Consider the following 20,105-nt stretch of genomic DNA (forward strand, 5'->3'; position numbering starts at 1 on the left):
TCAACCATCTCATCCTCTGTGGTCCCCTTCTACTCTTGTCCTCAATCTTTCCCAGCATCAGGGTCTTTTCCAGTGAGTCAGTTCTTTGCATCAGATGGCCAAAGTACTGGAGCTTCAGCTTCAGCATCAGTCCTTCCAATGAATATTCAGGACTGATTTCCTTTAGGATTAACTGGTTTGATCTCCTTGCAGTCCACGGGACTCTCAACAAGAATCTCCTTCAGCACCACAATTCGAAAGCATCAATTCTTTGGCTCTTAGCCTTTGGCATTAGATAGTCTGATATGTAGAAGAGAATTAATTATACTCCATACAGCCCCATTCCCTTGGGCCTCCCCATTCGTTCTTTCTTCTGACCACTAGGTAGCCCTCCAGTTTCTTCCCTGTTGATCACTGCTTGGATTCAGCGCCCTAAACAAGAGCAGAATTGTCTGGTTGACATATCAGCTGGCTCCTCCCAGGGTTCTCAGACAATTGACGCAAATGAGTGTCTGAGGCTCTCCTAAACTCTGACATGCAAGTCAGATTGCTCCCTCCTCTTCCTTCAAGCCTTTCCTTGGCACTTTCTGCCAGGATACAAGTTCTACTATGGTCTCAAGGCTCCACCTAATCTGACCCTTGATGAGCCATGTGCTGGTAAACTAACTCTGGATGGGAGTTCATTGTTCCTGATTTGTAGCATTTTCCCATTTCCCTCATGTCAGTACCCCTTCCAAGATCAACCAACTTGACATCACAGCATGTGGGCGCTGAGAGAGACGTACATGATCAGACCCCCCGCCCCATTCTGGCTTCACCCCCTCCCAGTGCCAATCCTCACTCTAGGTTTCAGGATCTTACCTACCAGGCCAGCTCTGTTCCTCAGAGGCCATGACTCACAATTTCCTTTTTTTGTGGTCTTATCTCTGTTAGAGCAGGAGATGAAAACTGTAGTTCACTCATGAAGTTAGTGAGCCTAACCTGTGTACTTAAAGATACTGGGCTCAGGGATCAGGAGGCTCACCGTCAAGTTCTCAGGGCTCCCGTGACGTGGCTGAGGCCATTGATTCTGTTCTCCTGGCCTCAGTCTCCTCCTCTGTCAAATGGGATGTCTGAACTCAGTGAATTATCCTTCAGGTGCTTGCCTCCTCTGAGTGCGCTGGGGCGAGCCCTGAGGACGTGGTGGTCCTCTCTAGTATTATCACCATGGTCAGGAGAGCCGGGGCAGAGACTGGTGGGCAGGCCCGAGTCCAGGTCGAGAGCAGGCTCTGGGAGATCATGCCAATGAAAGAGAGGAGCAGGGGTGGGCATGTGAGCCAGGAAGGGAAAAGCACCAGCCCTCGTGGGAGTGACCACTGACCACACATCGCTTTGAGCCTCTTAGGTGGGGTGTGTCACGTTGTGCTGGTTGTGCTCCTTCAGGCTGTGCTGTGCTGGGTCATGTTTTGTTGTGTTATGTCACGTCCTGTTGTCACATTCTAATGTTATGTACCTTCTGTTATTACAGCACTCTGCTGTGTTATAGAAATAGCCTGTTGTTGTGTTATATTGCGTTGTGTTATGCTGTGCTGTATTGTTATATTGTTTTGTTTAGTATGTTATATTATGTTGTTATGTTTATGTGGTTTAAGGGCTTCCCCAGTGGCTCAGTAAAGAATCCACCTGCAATGCAGGAGACCTGGGTTTGATCCCTGGGCTGGGAAGATCCCCTGGAGAAGGGAATGGCAACCCACTCCAGTATTCTTGCCTGGAGAATCCCACGGACAGTGAAGCCATGGGGTCACAAAGAGCCAGACGTGACTGACTAATAATTATGTTACATTGTGTTATGTTTTTGCAGTAATCTTGTGAGGTAGACACTATTATCTCCATTTTATAAGTGTGGAAACTGAGGCTCAGACATTGTAGCATGTGCTACACTCATTCATTCATTCCTTGAATATCAATTTACTGAGCACCCACGACCTCTTCTTTAACCCCTCTCACCTTTGTTGTGGGCTTCAGATCTTTGGGGTCTGGACCCCCCTGTTCCCAGACTTTCACACTCCTGACACCTTGTCCTGCCAGGCTCAGCCGCAGTGTCACTTCCTCACATTTGTGAGCAGATAGTATGTGTGTGCAGGGTATGTAGATTGCTGTTCAAGGAGGATGGTCTATGTCAACATCCCCTCCAGCCCCCCAGCACAGTGCTTCCTTGAATGGACGCATGCAGATGTCCTCAGCAGCCATTCACCTCTGCAGACATGTCCCTGTCCACCCAACATGAGATAATAGCCAGCACGCTCATTCCATCACCTTGTTTTCATGGCACTCACTGGCCCTCTGAGAGTGTCTCTGTCCATCTGCAAGGCTCCGGTGCTGCCCACAAGTAACCTCTCTCCTCCCCTTGGTGGGACGAGCCCCCAGAGTACGCCAAGACCAAAGGCCAGTGACCGGAGCTCCTTCCAGGAAAGGCTTCATCTCTCCACCCTTCTCCGGCTAAGACAGCTGTGTGGTGCAGAGAGCTGCAGGAGCCTCTCTGGGCTTGCGGAGATCGGGGGCTGCACCCCCCTGCTGGCGATCACTTTCTCACCCATGGTTTCTCCCCATTCCAGCCACAGTCCAAGGCCAGAAAGCCACGCTCCAAGAGCAGAAGCAAGATAGACCTTTTGAAGAAATGCATTGAAGATAAAATTCAGCTGTTTGAGGAACAGGCTCCCGAAGACCTGGTTGAAAAGGTCAGTGTTTCACCTGCCACTCATCACAGGGCTGGCTGCTGCCCGGTTTGAGGGCACACAGATCCCTCGGGCGGAGAAGGCAATGGCACCCCACTCCAGTACTCTTGCCTTGAAAATCCCATGGACGGAGGAGCCTGGTGGGCTGCAGTCCATGGGGTTGCTATGAGTCAGACACGACTGAGTGACTTCACTTTCCCTTTTCACTTTCATGCATTGGAGGAGGAAATGGCAACCCACTCCAGTGTTCTTGCCTGGAGAATCCCAGGGACAGGGGAGCCTGGTGGGCTGCCGTCTATGGGGTCGCCCAGAGTCGGACACAACTGAAGCGACTTAGCAGCAGCAGCAGCAGCAGAGCCCTCGGGGGCTGTGAGTGTCCGCCTCCATCCTGCGCCCGGCTTTCCTGCAGGTGGGCACCAGCCCCCACCGCCGCTACCGTGCCTTTCCTCCTGGTCCTTCTGCCTGGAGCACTTTTCCTCCACTTCTCCACGCAGAGGCCTCAGGTGTGTCCTCGGGCTTCCCCTCTGGCTCGGTGCTGAGGGGTTCACTTCTGCTGTTTCACCCTGTCTCCCCGTATATCTTGCCTGCAGCCCGACCCGACCTCCCTCTCCAGCCCACTTTTCTCATCTCAGTGAGGCTTTAGTTTGTACGCACACCACGTATGACCATATGCCGCTTACCTGTCCTTCCCTCTTCCTGGATTTACCTTTCCACCTTTTTTCACTTGGACAAGTCAACTTTGTCCCCAGCTGTCCTAAGGCACTGCCTCTGCCCTTCAGTGTCCCTTCTTCCAGGAAGCCTTCCTGGAACACCCACTTCTCCCTCTCACCCCTCCCCCCGCCACCCCCACCAGCTCCCTTTCCAGTCCCAGCATGCCTCACACTGTGCCTTCATCCACTGGGATGCTGAAGGGACCGTGATCCCTTGGGTGGTCCCCGCTCTCAGAGATACACATTCTAGACAGAAAGCCCTTAAAATGCGAGACTGTGGTCAGCGCTGTTAAAGAAATGAGTAAGATGCTGTGATAGCGACGGAGCAGGGGGATGGTGAGAAGGAAGTGGAATCAGCCGTGGGTGGGAGGGTCAGGTCAGCTGTCTCTGAGGAGGTGACATTTAGGAGTTTACACCACGTTGTCACTGCTGGGGTGCCTGCCACCTCCCCTCTTAAGGGCAGGCCCCCAGAGGAGTGTGTCAGTGAATGGACGTATGGACCATATTCTAGAGCTGCTGTTTTTCTTCCTACTTTCTGTCCCATAGGTCCTTTGCTTAAGTTTTAGAATTATTATGATTTGTTAATGTGAGTGTATTTCTCAGAACACAAAGGCATCATCTGGCAAACAGCCATAGCCCCTGCTCCGGGGAAGGTACGTCAGGTTGTTGATGTCTTATGAGCCCAAGCAGTGGCACCCTTATTCCCACGCGTGTGCTATGTACCATTCAGACAGGAGACACAGACTCAGGCAGGTCCAGGTGGAAACACCATCTGTCTTACTGTTCAAGGCGAATTCAGAAGCTAGAAGTTATATGAGCACCAAATGGGCTTGCTAAACACCCAGAATTAAACAGACCAACCTGAGACATCCCTGGGGGGTCCTGGGGGCAGCCTTCCTGGAGGAGCAGGAGTGGGGCTCCAGAGCAGAGCTGAGCCAAGCCTGCCTAGTGGATTCCCGGTTCACCCAGGAGGGGAAGAGGAAAGGGGTGGAGGGGGCAGGGGCTCCACGGAGGAACTAGCAACATGGCAGGCATGGCAAGACGTTTCCCCCAACGCACACTGGTCTGGGACCCACTGTCAGACTTAAGAGGGCTTCCCCGGTGGCTCAGTGGTAAAAGAATCTGCCTGCGATGCAGCAGCTGCAGAAGACTCGGGTTCGATCCCTGGGTTGGGAAGATCCCCTGGAGGAGAGCATGGTAACTCACTCCATATTCTTGCCTGGAGAATCCCATGGACAGAGAAGCCAGGCAGGCTACAGTCCATAGGGTCCCAAAGAGTCAGACACGACTGGAACAACTTAGCACGCGTACATGCTCATCAGACATAAGGTGGATATTGTCGGAGAAGGATAAGTTAGGATTTGGTTTGGTGGGAGGAATGGGTGGCCTGAGCCATAGCTAAGGACACAGTGCAGGTTTGGAGGAACCCAGAGAGACTGTAGCCCCATGCAAAGGCTGGTTTGCTGGAGTTTGGGGCCTCCCAAGGGGGTGGGAGAGCAGACTTGTGGTGGAAAGATCTCAAGTGTCATCTGGGAAGACAGACTGAGTCTCACCAACACTGTAGAGGAGAGAGACGGTGAAGGATAGGGTGAGAAGTTCCCCAGGTTTCCTGAACCAGATGCAGCAGCCCACCTTCCCTGAGTTCCCCTGACCCCATGTACATCCACCATTCTAGCCTGTTTCTTGTTCATTCCATAGGCTTTACCCTTCCTGACTTCCGTAAGAAATAGGAATGATCCATATCCCTATTTTACAGATGTGGAAACTGAGTCTCCGACTGAGTTCACCTGCGTTTCTGTAGCCAGGGCTGGTGGGCCCAACATTGTAAAGCTCTAGCTCATCTTCGTCTTCAGGACCGACAGGGAATATTCTCATGGAACACGGTTATTTCTGGTTGTGCAATGTTGGATGAGCATGCTTCGGCTCCCACATCTGTTGAATACAGAGAGCGACAGTGATAGCCCACCAGTTTGTGAGGAGCAGTGGGTGGGAAGGTGCTTTTTCCCCTTGGAGTGGGCTCCGTGCCCATTTCTCCCAGTGATGGAGCAGCTCATAGACTACCTGATCCCAGGCTCACAGAGAAAGGCAGCCAAGAGTCATTTGTCGGCTGTGACCTTTTAACGACAGGCCATCTTCACAAATGGCTGTTTCACTGCAGCAAGTGCCAGTAAAATAGGCACTCCCCAGTCCACGGCTTTGATGCTGCTCCCGAAATTGATTGGCTGCATCTCTCAGCATCCAAGCGGCCGTTGTTCAGATTTTTTATTTGAGGGTAATTGCAGAGAAATGACAGTGCTTGGGGGCGGGTGTTGGTATGCCAAGAGCTGAGAGTCGTTTGATCTTGTTTCAGCCCTGGGAAGCCCCTCTAAGCTCGTGCAGCTGTCAAGATGGAGCAAGGGGGGTTGCTGACCACTGCCCCAAGACCCGTGGTCAAGCCCCGACCTGGCTGGCAGCGGGGTATCCCCAAAGGGACCACGGCTTCATGGCTGGGGCTGCAGAGCAGGCTGGGAGCACCTGCTGGGCACCCCCTTTCTTAAATAGAATCTGCATCAGATATCCCCCTACCCTCAGCCCCAGGTCGGTATGTCCCTGGTCTAGACTCTTCTGTCTGGAAAGGCTGGGGGAATTACCCAAGGTCACGCCAGCAGGGAGGGGTTGAGCTGGGGCCCCCGCACGGCACGTCTGTGTCCATCACCTGTGCCCTTTCTGTAACGGGGCTGGGTTTGTAGTGACTGGAAGGAGGCTTTGTCTCCCAGCAGGACTGTTTGGTCCTCCTCCCCAGATCCCCTCCCTTGCTTCCACCTTTTTTCTTTTCCTTGACCTCCTTGGCTTTCCCCTTTTCCTCAGCCCCTTCACCTCCTCCTGTAAGAAACAGTTTGTGGCCTTTTCTTTGGGCCTGGCCCTGTTCCAGGATCCTGCTCTTGAGACGTTCACAGTTTTAGATGAGCAGGCAATTTGTGCATGGATCGTTAAGAAGTTTGCCTCTTGCTTTCATATGAAAGCCCCTCGGACTACCCTGAGCTTTGCCTTGAATGAGGGGAGTGTGGCTCTCCCAGAAAGAGCTGTGTGACTGATTCAGAGAGGAAAAGAGAGCCCAGCAGAGGGATGAATGTGGGCCTCCTAGCTGCCCACCTTTTCTGTCCAGCTGACGGGTTATTGGAGTAAGGTGTCAGCTCTGGTCAGAGGAGCTGTCCAAGGTGGCTGGAGAGCACCCATTACCCTCCACAGACTCCCGGTCCTTCTGATGGGCTCATTACAAATGCACAGATGCAGACTTTCAACCTGGGGGATGTTGGTGGCGGGGGGCGGGGGGGTGTATATTTTAGAATAAGTTAACCAAATTCCAAAAGAAATCTCTGTTGAGGTTGAACTAAAATTAGAGGCTCATTTGAGAATTGTTTTCTTCTCCCAAAAGCTGGAATGTTTCTTATTTTATGTGGATCTTCTTTTAGGATCTTTAATAGATTTTACATTTGTTTCCATTACATAGGGTGAACCTCCATCTCGATATGCTTGGGACAGTCCCAGTCTCCCCCTCACCCCTGTGTCCATTCCCATAATCTCTCCCTTATACTTTAAACTTGGGTGACAAATCCTAGGGTCACATATACCTAAGGTCTTGTGTATTCCTTATGGTGATTCCCAGATGTGTTACAGGTTTGGTTGCAATTGTAAATGATGACTTATTTCTAATTATGTTTGGGGCTTATTTGACACTGTTGAGGAAAAGTCTTACTAATTTTTATAAGTCTTTCCAGACTCCCTTCTTCTGTCTCTAGAGCCAGACCGCTGAGTCCAAGTCCTAGCTCTGCCACTTTCTAGCTGTGTGACTTTGAACAAGTTACTTAACCACTCTGTGCCCTCCCTACTGTACTCATCTTTCAAGTGTGATGGTAGACACACCTACCTCTCAGGATTGTTGTGAGAATGTATCTGTTGATTCTACTGATTTTTTTGCCTAATAATTTTTGTGCTAAGTGGTTTCATTCATGTCCGACTCTTTACAATGCTATGTACTGTAGCCTGCCAGCCTCCTCTGTTCGTGGGATTTCCCAGGCAAGAATATACTGGGGTGGGTTGCCATTCCCTTCTCCAGGAGATCTTCCTGACCCAGGGGTTGAACCAGTATCTCTTACATCTCCCGCACTGGCAGGCAGGTTCTTTACCACTAGTGCCACCTGAGAAATCCATAATAATTCATACTGTATGCAAATAATCACAGTTTCGTAACCTCCCTTCTGATCCTTACACCTCAATTATTTTTCTTATCAGTTTGTGTCCTTGTCTGATTATTCCATCAACTCTCTCATTTCCATTGGTTGATTTTTCTCTAGATTATGAATCATATTTTCATGCTTCTTTACACGCATGGTAATTTTTTATTGGATGCTAAACATTGTAGATTTTACATGTTAGGTACTGGCTTTTGTATTTTCTTTATTACTGTTGAAGTTTTGACATGTACGCATATTATTTGGGATTCATTTTATCCTTTCAAGACTTGCCTTATTAGGCTGGGTCCAGAGCTGGCTTTAATCGAGAGCTAAGGTTATTCCCGCTGCTGAGGCAATACCCTTCGTAGAACTCTACCTGCTGCATTGGGTGTTATGGGGTCTTTTCACTCTGGGTACTGGGAACACAAACTCTTTCTAGCTCTGTGTGAGCTCCAGCAATGGTTCTGCCTCTTATGGTTCTTCCCCTAGCCTGGCATAGGTTTGTTTTTTAAGCGTGCACAGTACTCAGCCAAAGCTTTGAGGTCACTCCTGCAAATCTCTGGATCTCTTTCTCTCTCTGGGCACCTCCCTCCTCCTTGGAACTCTGCCCCACAGATTCTAAACACAGTGACCTCCCAAACTCTGCTTCTGTTTTCTGAAGCTACGGAGACTGCTGGTCTACCCCCACGTTTCCCACGACATCCTTTTGTGTCCTAGGAACTGCATTCAGGCTGGAACCTGGGGCGGCAGTGGGGCTCACCTTTATCTATTTCCTTTCCTCTCAAGAATCCCAGTCTTGTGCTTCCTATTGTTGAGTCTGAAAACTGTTGCATCATGTGATTTGTCTGGTTTTTTTAAAAAAGATTTGTTTGATGTAGACCATTTTTAAAGTCCTTATTGAATTGGTTACAATATTGCTTCTGTTTTATGTTTTGGTTTTCTGACTGTGAGGCATGTGGCATCTTAGCTCCCCCACCAGGGATGGAACCCGCACCCCCTGCATTGGAAGGTGAAGTCTTCACCACCCCCAGGGAAATTATCTACTGGTGGGAAAGCAAATCTGGTTCACGACTAGATTTGTTTCCCATTCCTCTGCCATGGCCAGAGCCAGACTTTTTAACTTATCCTTTGGAGACTGATTTTTAATTTCAACAGATCCTTCAAAAAAAACAGCCCTATCCTTTTGTTATTGGTTTCTACTCTTAGTATGTATTAGAGAACAAAGTATATATGATAACACGTGTCTGTAATTTATTGAGGCTTATCTTGTGGCTTTATTTGTCCTCAGAAAGGCTGAGAATTTTCTGTCAGATATGGAGAAGGGAGCACTAGGAGCCAGGCAGGACCCGGGCCATGAGGGGCCTGGAAGGCTGCACTGAGAAGTTTGGACCTTTTAGGGAAACACTGTCAGGATTTAGGCACTTCATAGAGACTCCTTTGCAGGATATATTCATTAGTAGTTCCAGAAGTTGGTCTCGGCTGGTGGGTCCTCCTCTCATGACCTCTGCTCTCATTGGCTCTAGGGATTGGGGGCTGTATCTTAGTCTGACCTGTTCTTTTCCTTCTGCTTGTAAGTGTGAGATGGAGGTAAAGTTGCAGTCCCAGCCTGTGTCAAGAGCTGGGTTCATCTCTGGGGACACCAGACACCTCAGCAAGAAGGTTCCAATGTGGGTTTGATAGATGGTCAGAGCTGCTCTCTGCAGGGGTCGATCATGTCAGTGCAGTTACCGTCTCCTGGAGGGCAACCAAGGGGGGCGGCTTGGAGGCATGTGCCCAATTGGTAAAGGGACATTTGAGCATCTACCTTGGGCTTCCCAGGTGGCGCTAGTAGTAAAGAACCCACCTGCCAATGCAGCTTAGACGTGAGAGACACAGGTTTGATCCCTTGATTGGGAAAATCCCTGGGGGGACACACAATCCACTCCAGTATTCTTGCCTGGAGAATTCCATGGACAGTGGAGCCTGGTGGGCCACAGAGGGTCCATGGGGTCACAAAGAGCCGGACAGGACTGAAGCAACTTAGCATGCATACATGCACCTTGAACTTCAGGAGACTCTCAAGAGCTTGGGGCAGTTGGTCAGTCTGTAGGGCTGGAAGGCTGCCACTCATAGTGGCCTCTGGCCAAGGTTTTACTTGTGGAATGCCTTGACCAGGACAGAGAATGTGGCTTCTTTCTCCTGCTTCAATGCCTGGGTCAATCCATAGAGCCGAGTAGAAAGCATAGCACAAACTGTGTGGCTCATTTTTACTTTCCAATTATTAGAAACAGATCTATCTATATATTGGTCGGTCTCTCTATGTTCATCTATCTATCTTTGTCTATCTGTCACTTATCTGTCTGTCTATCATGTATCATCTCTGCTTTTTACTTAACCCTGAAATTTCAAGATTTTTCATATCAGTACATGACAGTTTCCTCATTTCTTTTTTCATCAGTATAGCCTTTCATGATATGAATGAACCCTACATGACTTAACCAATGCTCAGTTAAAAGACATTTAGGTTCTTCTCAATCTCTTGATATTTCAGATGATCTTGGAACCTCTGTGTGTATCCCACACCCTTCTGTAGTAAATCGAGTAGAGCAACTCTTACTATTTCCATTTTACAGGTAAGAATACTGCAACTCAGAAAGGTTGAGGGGCTTGTCCAAGATCACATAGCTATGGAGTGGTGAAATAAAGCCTAAAGCACAGGTCTCTTGATGCTCATTTCTTTGTTCTATTAGCCAATTTTTATTTGATGGATCCAGAAATGAAGACTATTTCAGTTCATCTTTGGTGTGTTCTCTTGCTGGTTTTGCACAGAGTATATCCGTCTAGTCAAAGTTATGGTTTTTCCAGTAGTCATGTATGGATGTGAGAGTTGGACTATAAAGAAAGCTGAGCACCGAGGAACTGATGCATTTGAACTGTGGTGTTGGAGAAGACTCTTGAGAGTCCCTTGGGCTGCAAGGAGATCAAGCCAGTCAATCCTAAAGGAAATCAATCCGGACTATTCGTTGGAAGGGCTGATGCTGAAGCTGAAGCTCCCATACTTTGGCCACCCGATGTGAAGAACTGACTCATTGGAAAAGACCCTGATCCTGGGAAAGATTGAAGACAGGAAGAGAAGGGGATGACAGAGGATGAGATGGTTGGATGGCATCACCAACTTGATGGACATGAGTTTGAGCAAGCTCCGGGAGTTGGTGATGGACAGGGAAGCCTGGCATGCTGCAGTCCATGGGGTCGCAAAGAATCAGACCCAACTGAATTGAACTGATATACAAATTTCTCATATATATCTTTGGGCTTCCCTGGTGGCTCAGACGGTAAAGAATCTGCCTGCAATGCAGGAGACCTCATGTATATCTTTAGGGACATTCAAATATAAATGAAAATGGCAAGACCATATTTTCTGCTCACCCATGATTTCTGGTATTGTCTTAATGATGCCCCCCGTCTGAGTGCCGTGTCTGCCACATAACCGTTCACCCATTCATTATTCATTCACTGTTTCCAGGTTTCAGGCTATGCCACGCTTGCACACTTCATTAGCAGTCCCTTCATCAGGAGTGAAACTCCTGCACCCCAGTGTGTTTCTGCAGCAGCCTCGGCAATTATGCAGAGGTGGCTGGGACAGGAACAGCTTCTGTCAGCAACAGCTCTTCACATTTCAAAAGTGACTGGAGCTTAAGCATGCGAATAATGTGCTTTTTCAGATGACCTGACAAGAGAAAAAAATTGATGGTGCAGGTCCTTATAAAGCTTGGGCAAAAAAAAAAAGGTACTTTGGAAGGGAAAATCCATTCATCCACCTACAAAGACTGGGAAAGCCTCCAGATGGTTCTCTTCCTGTCTGCTCTTGACCCCGTTTCACCCCTCAAGGCAGAGTCTGTCAGTCATCTCCCTGACGCACCAGTTTAAGGGAATTTCCTTGGTTTTAATTTTTATCTTATATTGAAGTACAGTTGATTAACAGTGTTGTGTTAGTTTCAGGTGTATACAACAAAATGATTCAATTATATGTATACACATCTATTCTTGGTAAATTCTTTTCCCATTTAGGTTATTACAGAATATTGAACAAAGTTCCTAAGAGAAGTTTCATAGGTTCCCACTGCTCTGAAACAAAGCCTAGATTCCTGAGCATAACATTCAAGACCTTACAAAGAGTCTTCAGCTTACCTTTCTAGTCTTTTATTCTACTTCTACTTTTCTCATACCAAAATGTTGCCATGGTTATCTTTGGATAGTTTGGTTGTGGTAACATTTTTCTACATTGTCCATTCTAAAATTTCACTTTTCATTTTTATCAAACTTATGCACGCATGCATTCTTTTAAAGAGTTGTGTAATTCTATGAGTTTTGTGCCCCCCCAAAAGCAGCCCTCTCAGCCACACACATACGCATTTGCAAATCTGCAAGAGGTAACAACTTGTAGTTTTTCAGTTTGATATTTTGGTGTTTACCTCCACATCTTTAAATATCATGCTTGCCTTCCTGTTTCTTGATTTCTCGATTTTGGGTATTATCTATTCACTTCTCTTTATAGAAGATAAGATATAGCTGCCTTTCTTCTGTCATTGTGCAACATATGAGCCCTTCCTATTTTCCCCCATATTCAATGCAGTTAGATCTGTATTAAAGGTTTCTATTACTATGATTATTTTAAAAATACCCACATCTGAGCCATATAAGAACAGATTTATTTTTTTCCTATATAACTTTTATTTTTTTCTGGAGTCATTGTTGTCCTTCGGTTTCTTTTTTTGTTGTTGTTACTTTTCTGTGTACTTATCACTGATTCAGTCACTTTTTGGTGGATGGCCAAATATCCTATCAGGACCGTCACATAAGTCATGTTGTCTATTAATTCCATCTTCTTGAGGACATCTCTCTGTGTACCTCTGCAGAGCTGTGCTCCAATCCAGACATTGGCCTCTGTATTTCATGCACAGCTGCCATCTTGAGGTCATGCTACGAATTCCCTTCACCCTTCTATTTCCCGATACGTTCTTTTAATGAAATACAGTCAGTTCAGTCACTCAGTCGTGTCTGACTCATTGCGACTCCGTGGACTGCAGTACGCCAGGCTTCCCTGTCCATCACCAACTGCTGGAGTCTACCCAAACCCATGTCCATTGAGTCAGTGATGGCATCCAACCATCTCATCCTCTGTCATCCCCTTCTCCTCCTGTCTTCAATCTTTCCCAGCATCAGGGTCTTTTCCAATGTCAGTTCTTCAAATCAGGTGGCCAAAGTATTGGAGCTTCAGCATCAGTCCTTCCAATGAATATTCAGGACTGATTTCCTTTAGGATGGACTGGTTAGATCTCCTTGCAGTCTAAGGGACTCTCAAGAGTCTTCTCCAGCACCACAGTTCAAAAGCATCAATTCTTCAGCCCTCCGCTTTCGTTATGGTCTAACTCTCATACCCATACATGACTACTAGAAAAACCATAGCTTTGACTAGACAGACCTTTGTTGGCAAAGTAATATTTCTGCTTTTTAATATGCTGTCTAGGTTGGTCATAGCTTTTCTTCCAAGGAGCAAGCATCTTTTAATTTCATGGCTGTAGTCACCATTTGCAGTGATTTTGGAGCCCAAGAAAATAAAGTCTGACACTGTTTCCATTGTTTCCCCATTGACATACATCCTGTATTAGTTTCTGAGGAAAGGATGCATGGAGGATTTAATATTTTAAAATTTTGCAAGACTGAAAATGTTTCCTTCTGCCCCCATAATTGATGGATAATTTGACCTATCTTGGAATTCTGGGAAATTTTCGTGACTAATTTTGATGATTTACTCCTGGTCTTGAATCTGTCTTTCTTGATCTCTAATTATTCAGATGTTAGACTGTTTATCTATTTTTCTTTTTTTACCATTTTCCTTCTCTTTGTTCTTTTGCTTTACATTCTGGGGAACATCTTAAGTTTTATTTTTCAGACCTTTGAATTGTGTTATTTGTAGATTTTATTTATTTATTTTGGCTGTTCTGAGTCTTCCTTGCTGGGCAGGCTTTTCTCTGGTTTTGGTGAATGGGGGCCACTCCCTAGTTGTGGCACATGGGCTTCTCATTTCAGCGGCCTCTCTTGCTGCGGGGCACCGGCTCTAGAACATGGTCTCAGTAGTTGTGGCATATGGCCCAGTTGCCCTGTGGCATGTGAGATCCTCCCGGACCAGGGCCCAAACCCATGTACCCCGAATTGGCAGGCAGATTCCTCACCATTGAGCCATCAGGGAAGCCCTTGAATTTTTATCTATATTTTTAATTTTCATTTTTTAAGAGCTTTTTTCCCCTCTCTGAACACTCTCTTCTTAACAAAACAACATTCTTTTGTTGTTTTAAGGATTCTATAGCTCTTGTATCTTTCTGAGAACATTCATTTTTAAAGTTGCTATCTCTACATTCATTGGAGTTTTCTCAGGAAAGTGGCCATCCTCGGTGGTCTGCTCATGTTTAAGAGTGGAGTACTTAAAAGCTGCTTGGAGTCTCTGAGCTGTAACTGGGGTTTGCAGACTGTGACCTTCACTCTGGTGTGATTGGGCTGAACTGTGAACTTGGAGAACTCCCAACAACAGTATCTATAGAACTTTTTTGAAGTCTGGTCAGAGTTCCCAGAGAAGACTGGTCTCCTGCCTTGCTGCACATATGTCAGGAGCCAAATGAGGGAAGAAGACTGAGATTTTTAGTAGTCAGTAGATAAAGTTTCACTTGAGTAGAATAGCCTTAAATAGAACAGTAGATGCATGTTATAAATCTACTGTCTTTCACCAGGAATCTCAGTTGTTAATATTTTTCTACATTGTGTGTGTGTGTTTTATAATTAGAAATGAAGAAATTTCCTAAAGGAGGAAAGAAAACTCTCAATATTATAAGCTATTGTCTTTTATCTTTTTCCTGCAACCTGAAGGAAGCTCTATTTAACTAATTATAGTAATGATAGTGAAAATAATAGTAGTAGTAAGAATATGGCAGCTACTATTTATTAGGGGCTTGTTAGGCACCACAGACTATACTAGATGTTGTCATCTGTTATCTTATTGTTTGCTTTACACATACAAAACCGAGACTCAGAGGAGTTAAGCAATTTGTTTAGGTCATATAGCTAGCTCGGTGGTAAGAGTTCATAAGAGATTACAGATCATCCATAAACAAAACTACACTGACTGGTTTAATCAAAGCCCACTGGCTTCCAAAGTCAAATTAATTTATTTGAGATTTTTGCACTTTAATGATCTAGATGATGGGGTGGGTAGAAATGTCTTTCCAGGCATAGAAATCGACTTTTCTATCTTAAATAATGATGTTTATTTAGCAGGGTACTCTTTCATTCAACAAATGTGAACACACCTTTACTGAGTCCACCCCCTTCTTGATGCAAGATAAAGGAGAAAGTCTTTAATTTTGAATCCATCCAGCAAAGCCTAATGTAGACTGACCTGCTTTGGGGAGTGGTCAGCCACTCGAATAGGAGTGAATGCTTATATTTAAATAGTGTTTCATCATCTCCTCCCAGCATTTGGATATAAAATTCCTGATGTGACTCCTTTCTGACCTCTGTCTTTCCTTTCTCTTTGCTGGTGACATCCTGGCCTCTTTCCATTCCTTGCCCACTTCTCTCCAGGAAGGGTGCTATCTGATCGGTGGTATCAAAGAAGGAACTGAGCATGCTCAATACAACCTCCTCCTCTCTTTAGAAGCCAGTCTGCCTGCAGGAAGCCCCCATTCTCTGACCATGATGTGATGAGCTTGGGGGGAAGCTGGTTATTTGGGGGAGTGTCCACTCCTTTGCAAACACATCTGAGCCACATTCTCCAATCTAGTTTTCATCAATATTAAAGCTGACATTTGGTGTCTATCTGGCTCACCCACACATCCAGTTGTTTTTGTTTCCAAACTTGTGCAAGGAGGAGGGGTGTGATGACTTGAACTCCTTGGAGTCCTAATAATTCTCTGCTGATTGACAGGTTGATTTTATTTTGTGATAAAGCACATCAGAGAGCATAGAAGAAACTCCTTCAAAATGCACATTCTGTCAGGGAAACTGGGAAATTGTTTGAGCTTCACATTTAAAATAAGAGTATTTAGCAGCATACTGTTTTGGAAGTGAATTTTTATTACTTTAGGTAGCTTGAATATTTAATTAAATCTGTCATTAATACTTCATAGAAATGCAAATCTGTATCTTTTCCCAGGAGTTCTTTTAGACAAGGATGATAGCCCCCTTTAGAGGCACATTCTCATGGTGCTGGAATTAACAAATTAAATTTTCCAAAGAAGAAAGAAAAAGGTTGTTAAAGAATTTTTCTATTCTTAATTTCACTGTCCAGGTTATTTTTGCAGTATATACAAAAGGCTTTACACTTTTCCCCCATTTTAGGAATAACTTTGCATAAATAGGGCTTCCCTTATGGCTCAACTGGTAAAGAATCCGCCTGCAATGTGGGAGACCTGGGTTCGATCCCTGGGTGGGGAAGATCCCCTGGAGAAGGGAAAGGCTACCCACTCCAGTTTTCTGGCCTGGAGAATTCCATGGAATGTATAGTTCGTGGGGTCGCAAAGAGTCGGACACGACTGAGTGACTTTGACTTTTGCATAAATAAAATGAGATATCCCTCCTGGCCCCCTCACTGTACCCTGAGTGTCTCCAGGGGACGAGACCTTATAGCTTACTGGGGCCATTACCTGTCCAAAGGTGGGGAAGATTGAAGTCACATGGAGGAAACGTGAAAATTTAGCTCATGGCAGGTGTGTCATGAGGGGACCTTTCAGCCTTTTCTTGTTTATCTCCCATCACTCATGTTTTTCCTTTTTAAGAACTTTAATAGGCTTTCCATAGCTCCCTTTCTATTGCCTCCAGAGAAAGGCTACCTACTTTCACCAGGCAGTGAGGGTCTCTGTACTGTGGTTTCTGTCTGACCTCTATGTCCTTCTCTTCCACTTTTCCTCTCAGTTTTGGTCTAATTCACTCTCTCACTGATCCCTAAGGACCCCATGAATTCCGGCCTCAGTGCCTCTGGTGTGCTGTTCCCTCTTCCTGAATGCCTGGATCCTTCAATATCCCTTCCCCCTTCCCCCTCTCCATCCTCTAAAACATCGTAGCCCTATATAAAGACCTCCTTTCCCAATTTGAAACAGTCTGTTTTTCCATGTCTGATTCTAACTGTTGCTTCTTGACCTGGACAACAGTCAAAGGTGATCCCTGAGATATAGAAAACAAAATGAATGGGGCCTGTGATCTGGTAACAGATCACCAAGCAGGTGGCTGTCCACCCAGTACTCCAAACCAGGAAGGAGTAGGGTCTAGTAACATCCTTTAGATAACAAGACTTCATGTTCCCTCTGAGCAGGGAAATGAAGTTCTCAAAAAGCAGAGATGTCCCTTTGCTGACCAAGGTCCATATAGTTCAAGTTGTGGTTTTTCCAGTAGTCATGTATGGATGTGAGAGTTGTACCATGAAGAAGGCTGAGCGCCAGAGAATTGATGCTTACAAACTGTGGCATTGGAAAACTCGTGAGAGTCCCTTAGACTGCAATGAGATCAAACCAGTTAGTCCTAAGGAAATCAACCCTGAATATTCATTGGAAGGACTGAAGCTGAAACTCCAATACTTTGGTCACCAGATGCAAAGAGTTGACTCATTGGAAAAGACCCCGATGCTGGGAAAGATTGCGGGCAGGAGGAGAAGGGGGTGACAGAGGATAAGATGGCTGGATGGCATCACTGACTCTATGGACATGAGTTTGTGCAAACTCCGGGTGATAGTGAAGGACAGGAAAGCTTGGTGTGCTGCAGTCCATGCAGGCCCAAAGAGCTGGACATGACTTAGCAGCTGAAGAATAATAACAACTTGCAGAGGAACTGTTTCATGCTGTGGTTCTGCGTGTTATTGCCTCTGGTCCCTGATCATAGTGGGCTATTTTGTGAGCCAAATATGCAGGTCCCCACAGTGTGTCTTTGAAGAACTAGTTTCCTTTGTTGTTCTTCCTTCTCCAGGTCCTGTGGCCAGGACCGCCTCTCCAAGAAGCCTTTGAAGTTTCCCCCAGCAGATTTCTCTTTTCCAGCCAACAACACCCAAAGTGGACTATTTGCTTCTTTGGGACACTTTTTCCCTCCTCCTTGTGGCAGAGTTTTTTTCTGAAGGACAGATCATACAGGCGAAATCTGAGCCTTTCAAGGTGGGGCTTGCTCTCCTCTGAAGGACACACAATGGGGACAGGAAAATTGTGCAGACGTGGGAGAACCCAGGGCATCATCTTCTGCCAGCCTCTACATCATGGAAGTATGCCAACTACTTTAAAACCTCTAGATACAAACATGTGACTCTTAAAAATAGGTTACATGACAGGAAAAAATGTTTCACAAACTTTTTTTTTTCAGGTTTTTTTTTTTTTTTTTTTTGTGGTAAAATATACATAACATGAAATGTACCATCTTAACCATTTTCTCAGTGTCCAGTTCAGTGGCGTTAAGTACACTGACATTGTGCACAACCATTGACACCATCCATCCCCAGAAATTTTTTGTCTTCCCAAAATGAAACTCTGTCCCCATTAAGCACTAACTCACCGCTCCTCTCCCCAGCCTTTGGCAACCACCATCCTATGTTCTGACCCTATGAATTTGACTGTCCTAGGAGACTCATAGAAGCAGAATCCTATGGGGTTCATGCATTTGTGACTGGTTGATTTCACTGAGCATAATGTCGTCCACGTTGTAGCATCTGCTTGAATCTACTTCCTTTTCAAGGCTGCATAATATTCCATCATGTAGATAAGGACCCCATTCTGTTTATCCATCCATCTGTTGAGGGGCACTTGGGTTGCTTTGACTTTGGGCTACTGGGAATATAATTCCACAAACCACGAAAGGTGCAATTAAAGGCTTCATCAAGATATGGTGCTTATGCAGGTTACTTTGGGGGTTGTGCTTTAGCTTCCTGGGCAGGGGAGAGGGGTGTATACTTACCCTTAGGGGCTCAAGTGGTGAAATCAGAGAGTGGAGTTGCGTGAGCTCAGTCGTGTCCAACTCTTTTCAACCCCATGGCCTGTAGCTCACCAGGCTCCTCTATCATGGAATTCTCCAGGCAAGAATACTGGAGTGGGTTTCCGTTTCCTCCTCCAGGGGATCTTCCCGACCCAGGGATCAAATCTGGGTCTCCTATGTTGCAGGCAGATTCTTTACCATCTATTAGACTTTGTTGTTCCCTGCAGCAGGTTTTCTAGAGAAAGTGTAAGAGGTAATGATGTGGAGAAAGTGTAGAGGCGCTGGAATGAACAAACTATTAATACTTAGTTGAGTGAAGGATTCTTTCATTTAGAGTTTCTTCTGAGCCCTTAAGGTGCTAAGGCCCTCCCCCAGAGGAGCTTTGTTCTGCTGGGGTAAACAGTATGGTGCCAACTGGGAAGAGGAGCTTGAGAGATGAAGGAAACACAGAGAAGGGGGCAATAGGTATGCAAAGTGAGGATGCTCCAAAGTGGCTCCTTGGGAACCAGAGATGCAGAGAACAAACAGGAGATTTTCGGGAGGATGAGGATGCCCGGCATTTGAATCATACCAAAGTTTGGATTTGTAGATGCAAGGAGCCTGGTGGGCAGAGCATGAGCCATCACGGGTATGAAGTCCAGGTGTGGGGTGGGGATGGCAGAACAGACCAGCTGTACCTTAGCCTGGATGGGGGTGCGAAGGGCTTGGAGACCTTGTTAGGAAGACTGAACTTTCATCCTGTAGGATGGGGAAGCTTAAAAGATTTTGCCCTGGAGAGCAACACAGTTCAGTTTTCCTCCAAGAATGATAAATGTGGAATGAACAGCTAGATTCCAAAAGCCCCGCAGTGAGCGTCTTTATAAGCGGAGGTGCCCATGCTGTCTTAAGCTGCACGCTGAGATTCCAGTACTGATGCTTTTAACTCTTGAGACCTTCTTCAGGGTCCCAACTGGATGACTGGCTGCCTACCTGCAGCGATACAAATACCACCGATACCAGCTGCTCTCTGTAAGCCACGTTCTGTCCTCTGACCTCCGCTTACTCACGGCTCTCTGGTCTCTGGCTGGCCCCTCCCAGGTCCGAGGAGAGTTGCTTCGGGAGAGAGTGCAGCAGCTGGAGGCCCAGGAGGGACGCTTTGCCGAGTCCCTCGTCTCCCTGCAGTTCCAGAAGGCGGCCAGGATGGCCAGGACCCTGTGGGCGTATACCGCCCTTCTGAGCATCCAGGACCTGCTTCTGGAGGAGCTGAGCGCGTCGGAGACCCTGACCAAGTCGGCCTGCATGCAGATCCTGGAGTCACACAGCCCGGTGAGTGCAGGACCCGGGAAGGAAAGGATGCCCACTACACCGCCTCCCTCAGTGGTTCTTTCTGGTGGCTGCCTCCATCTCTCCCACCATCGGATGGGTGGTCTGCCATCCTGTCTCCGCCGAGGGGTCCTGGGGAGGGCTGAGTGAGGTAACTTACATGGGAGCCCAGTGCACTGTTGCTGCCCAAGGCTCCTCTTATTTCG

At 46.6% G+C, this 20,105-nt stretch overlaps 1 protein-coding gene across 3 annotated transcripts in view; it reads left to right on the top strand.

Annotated features, from left to right (window-relative positions):
• Positions 1 to 20,105, top strand: part of EVC2 (EvC ciliary complex subunit 2) — a 153,132-nt gene that overhangs the window by 107,749 nt on the left and 25,278 nt on the right. For all 3 annotated transcript variants that reach the window (XM_043447727.1, XM_043447728.1, XM_043447729.1), the window contains exons 16-17: positions 2,574 to 2,696; positions 19,675 to 19,902. In XM_043447727.1, the coding sequence (XP_043303662.1) occupies positions 2,574 to 2,696; positions 19,675 to 19,902 (351 nt within the window). The remainder of the gene's footprint in view (positions 1 to 2,573; positions 2,697 to 19,674; positions 19,903 to 20,105) is intronic.

This window comes from Cervus canadensis, chromosome 26 (assembly GCF_019320065.1).
Source record: "Cervus canadensis isolate Bull #8, Minnesota chromosome 26, ASM1932006v1, whole genome shotgun sequence".
NCBI classification, from domain to species: domain Eukaryota; kingdom Metazoa; phylum Chordata; class Mammalia; order Artiodactyla; family Cervidae; genus Cervus; species Cervus canadensis.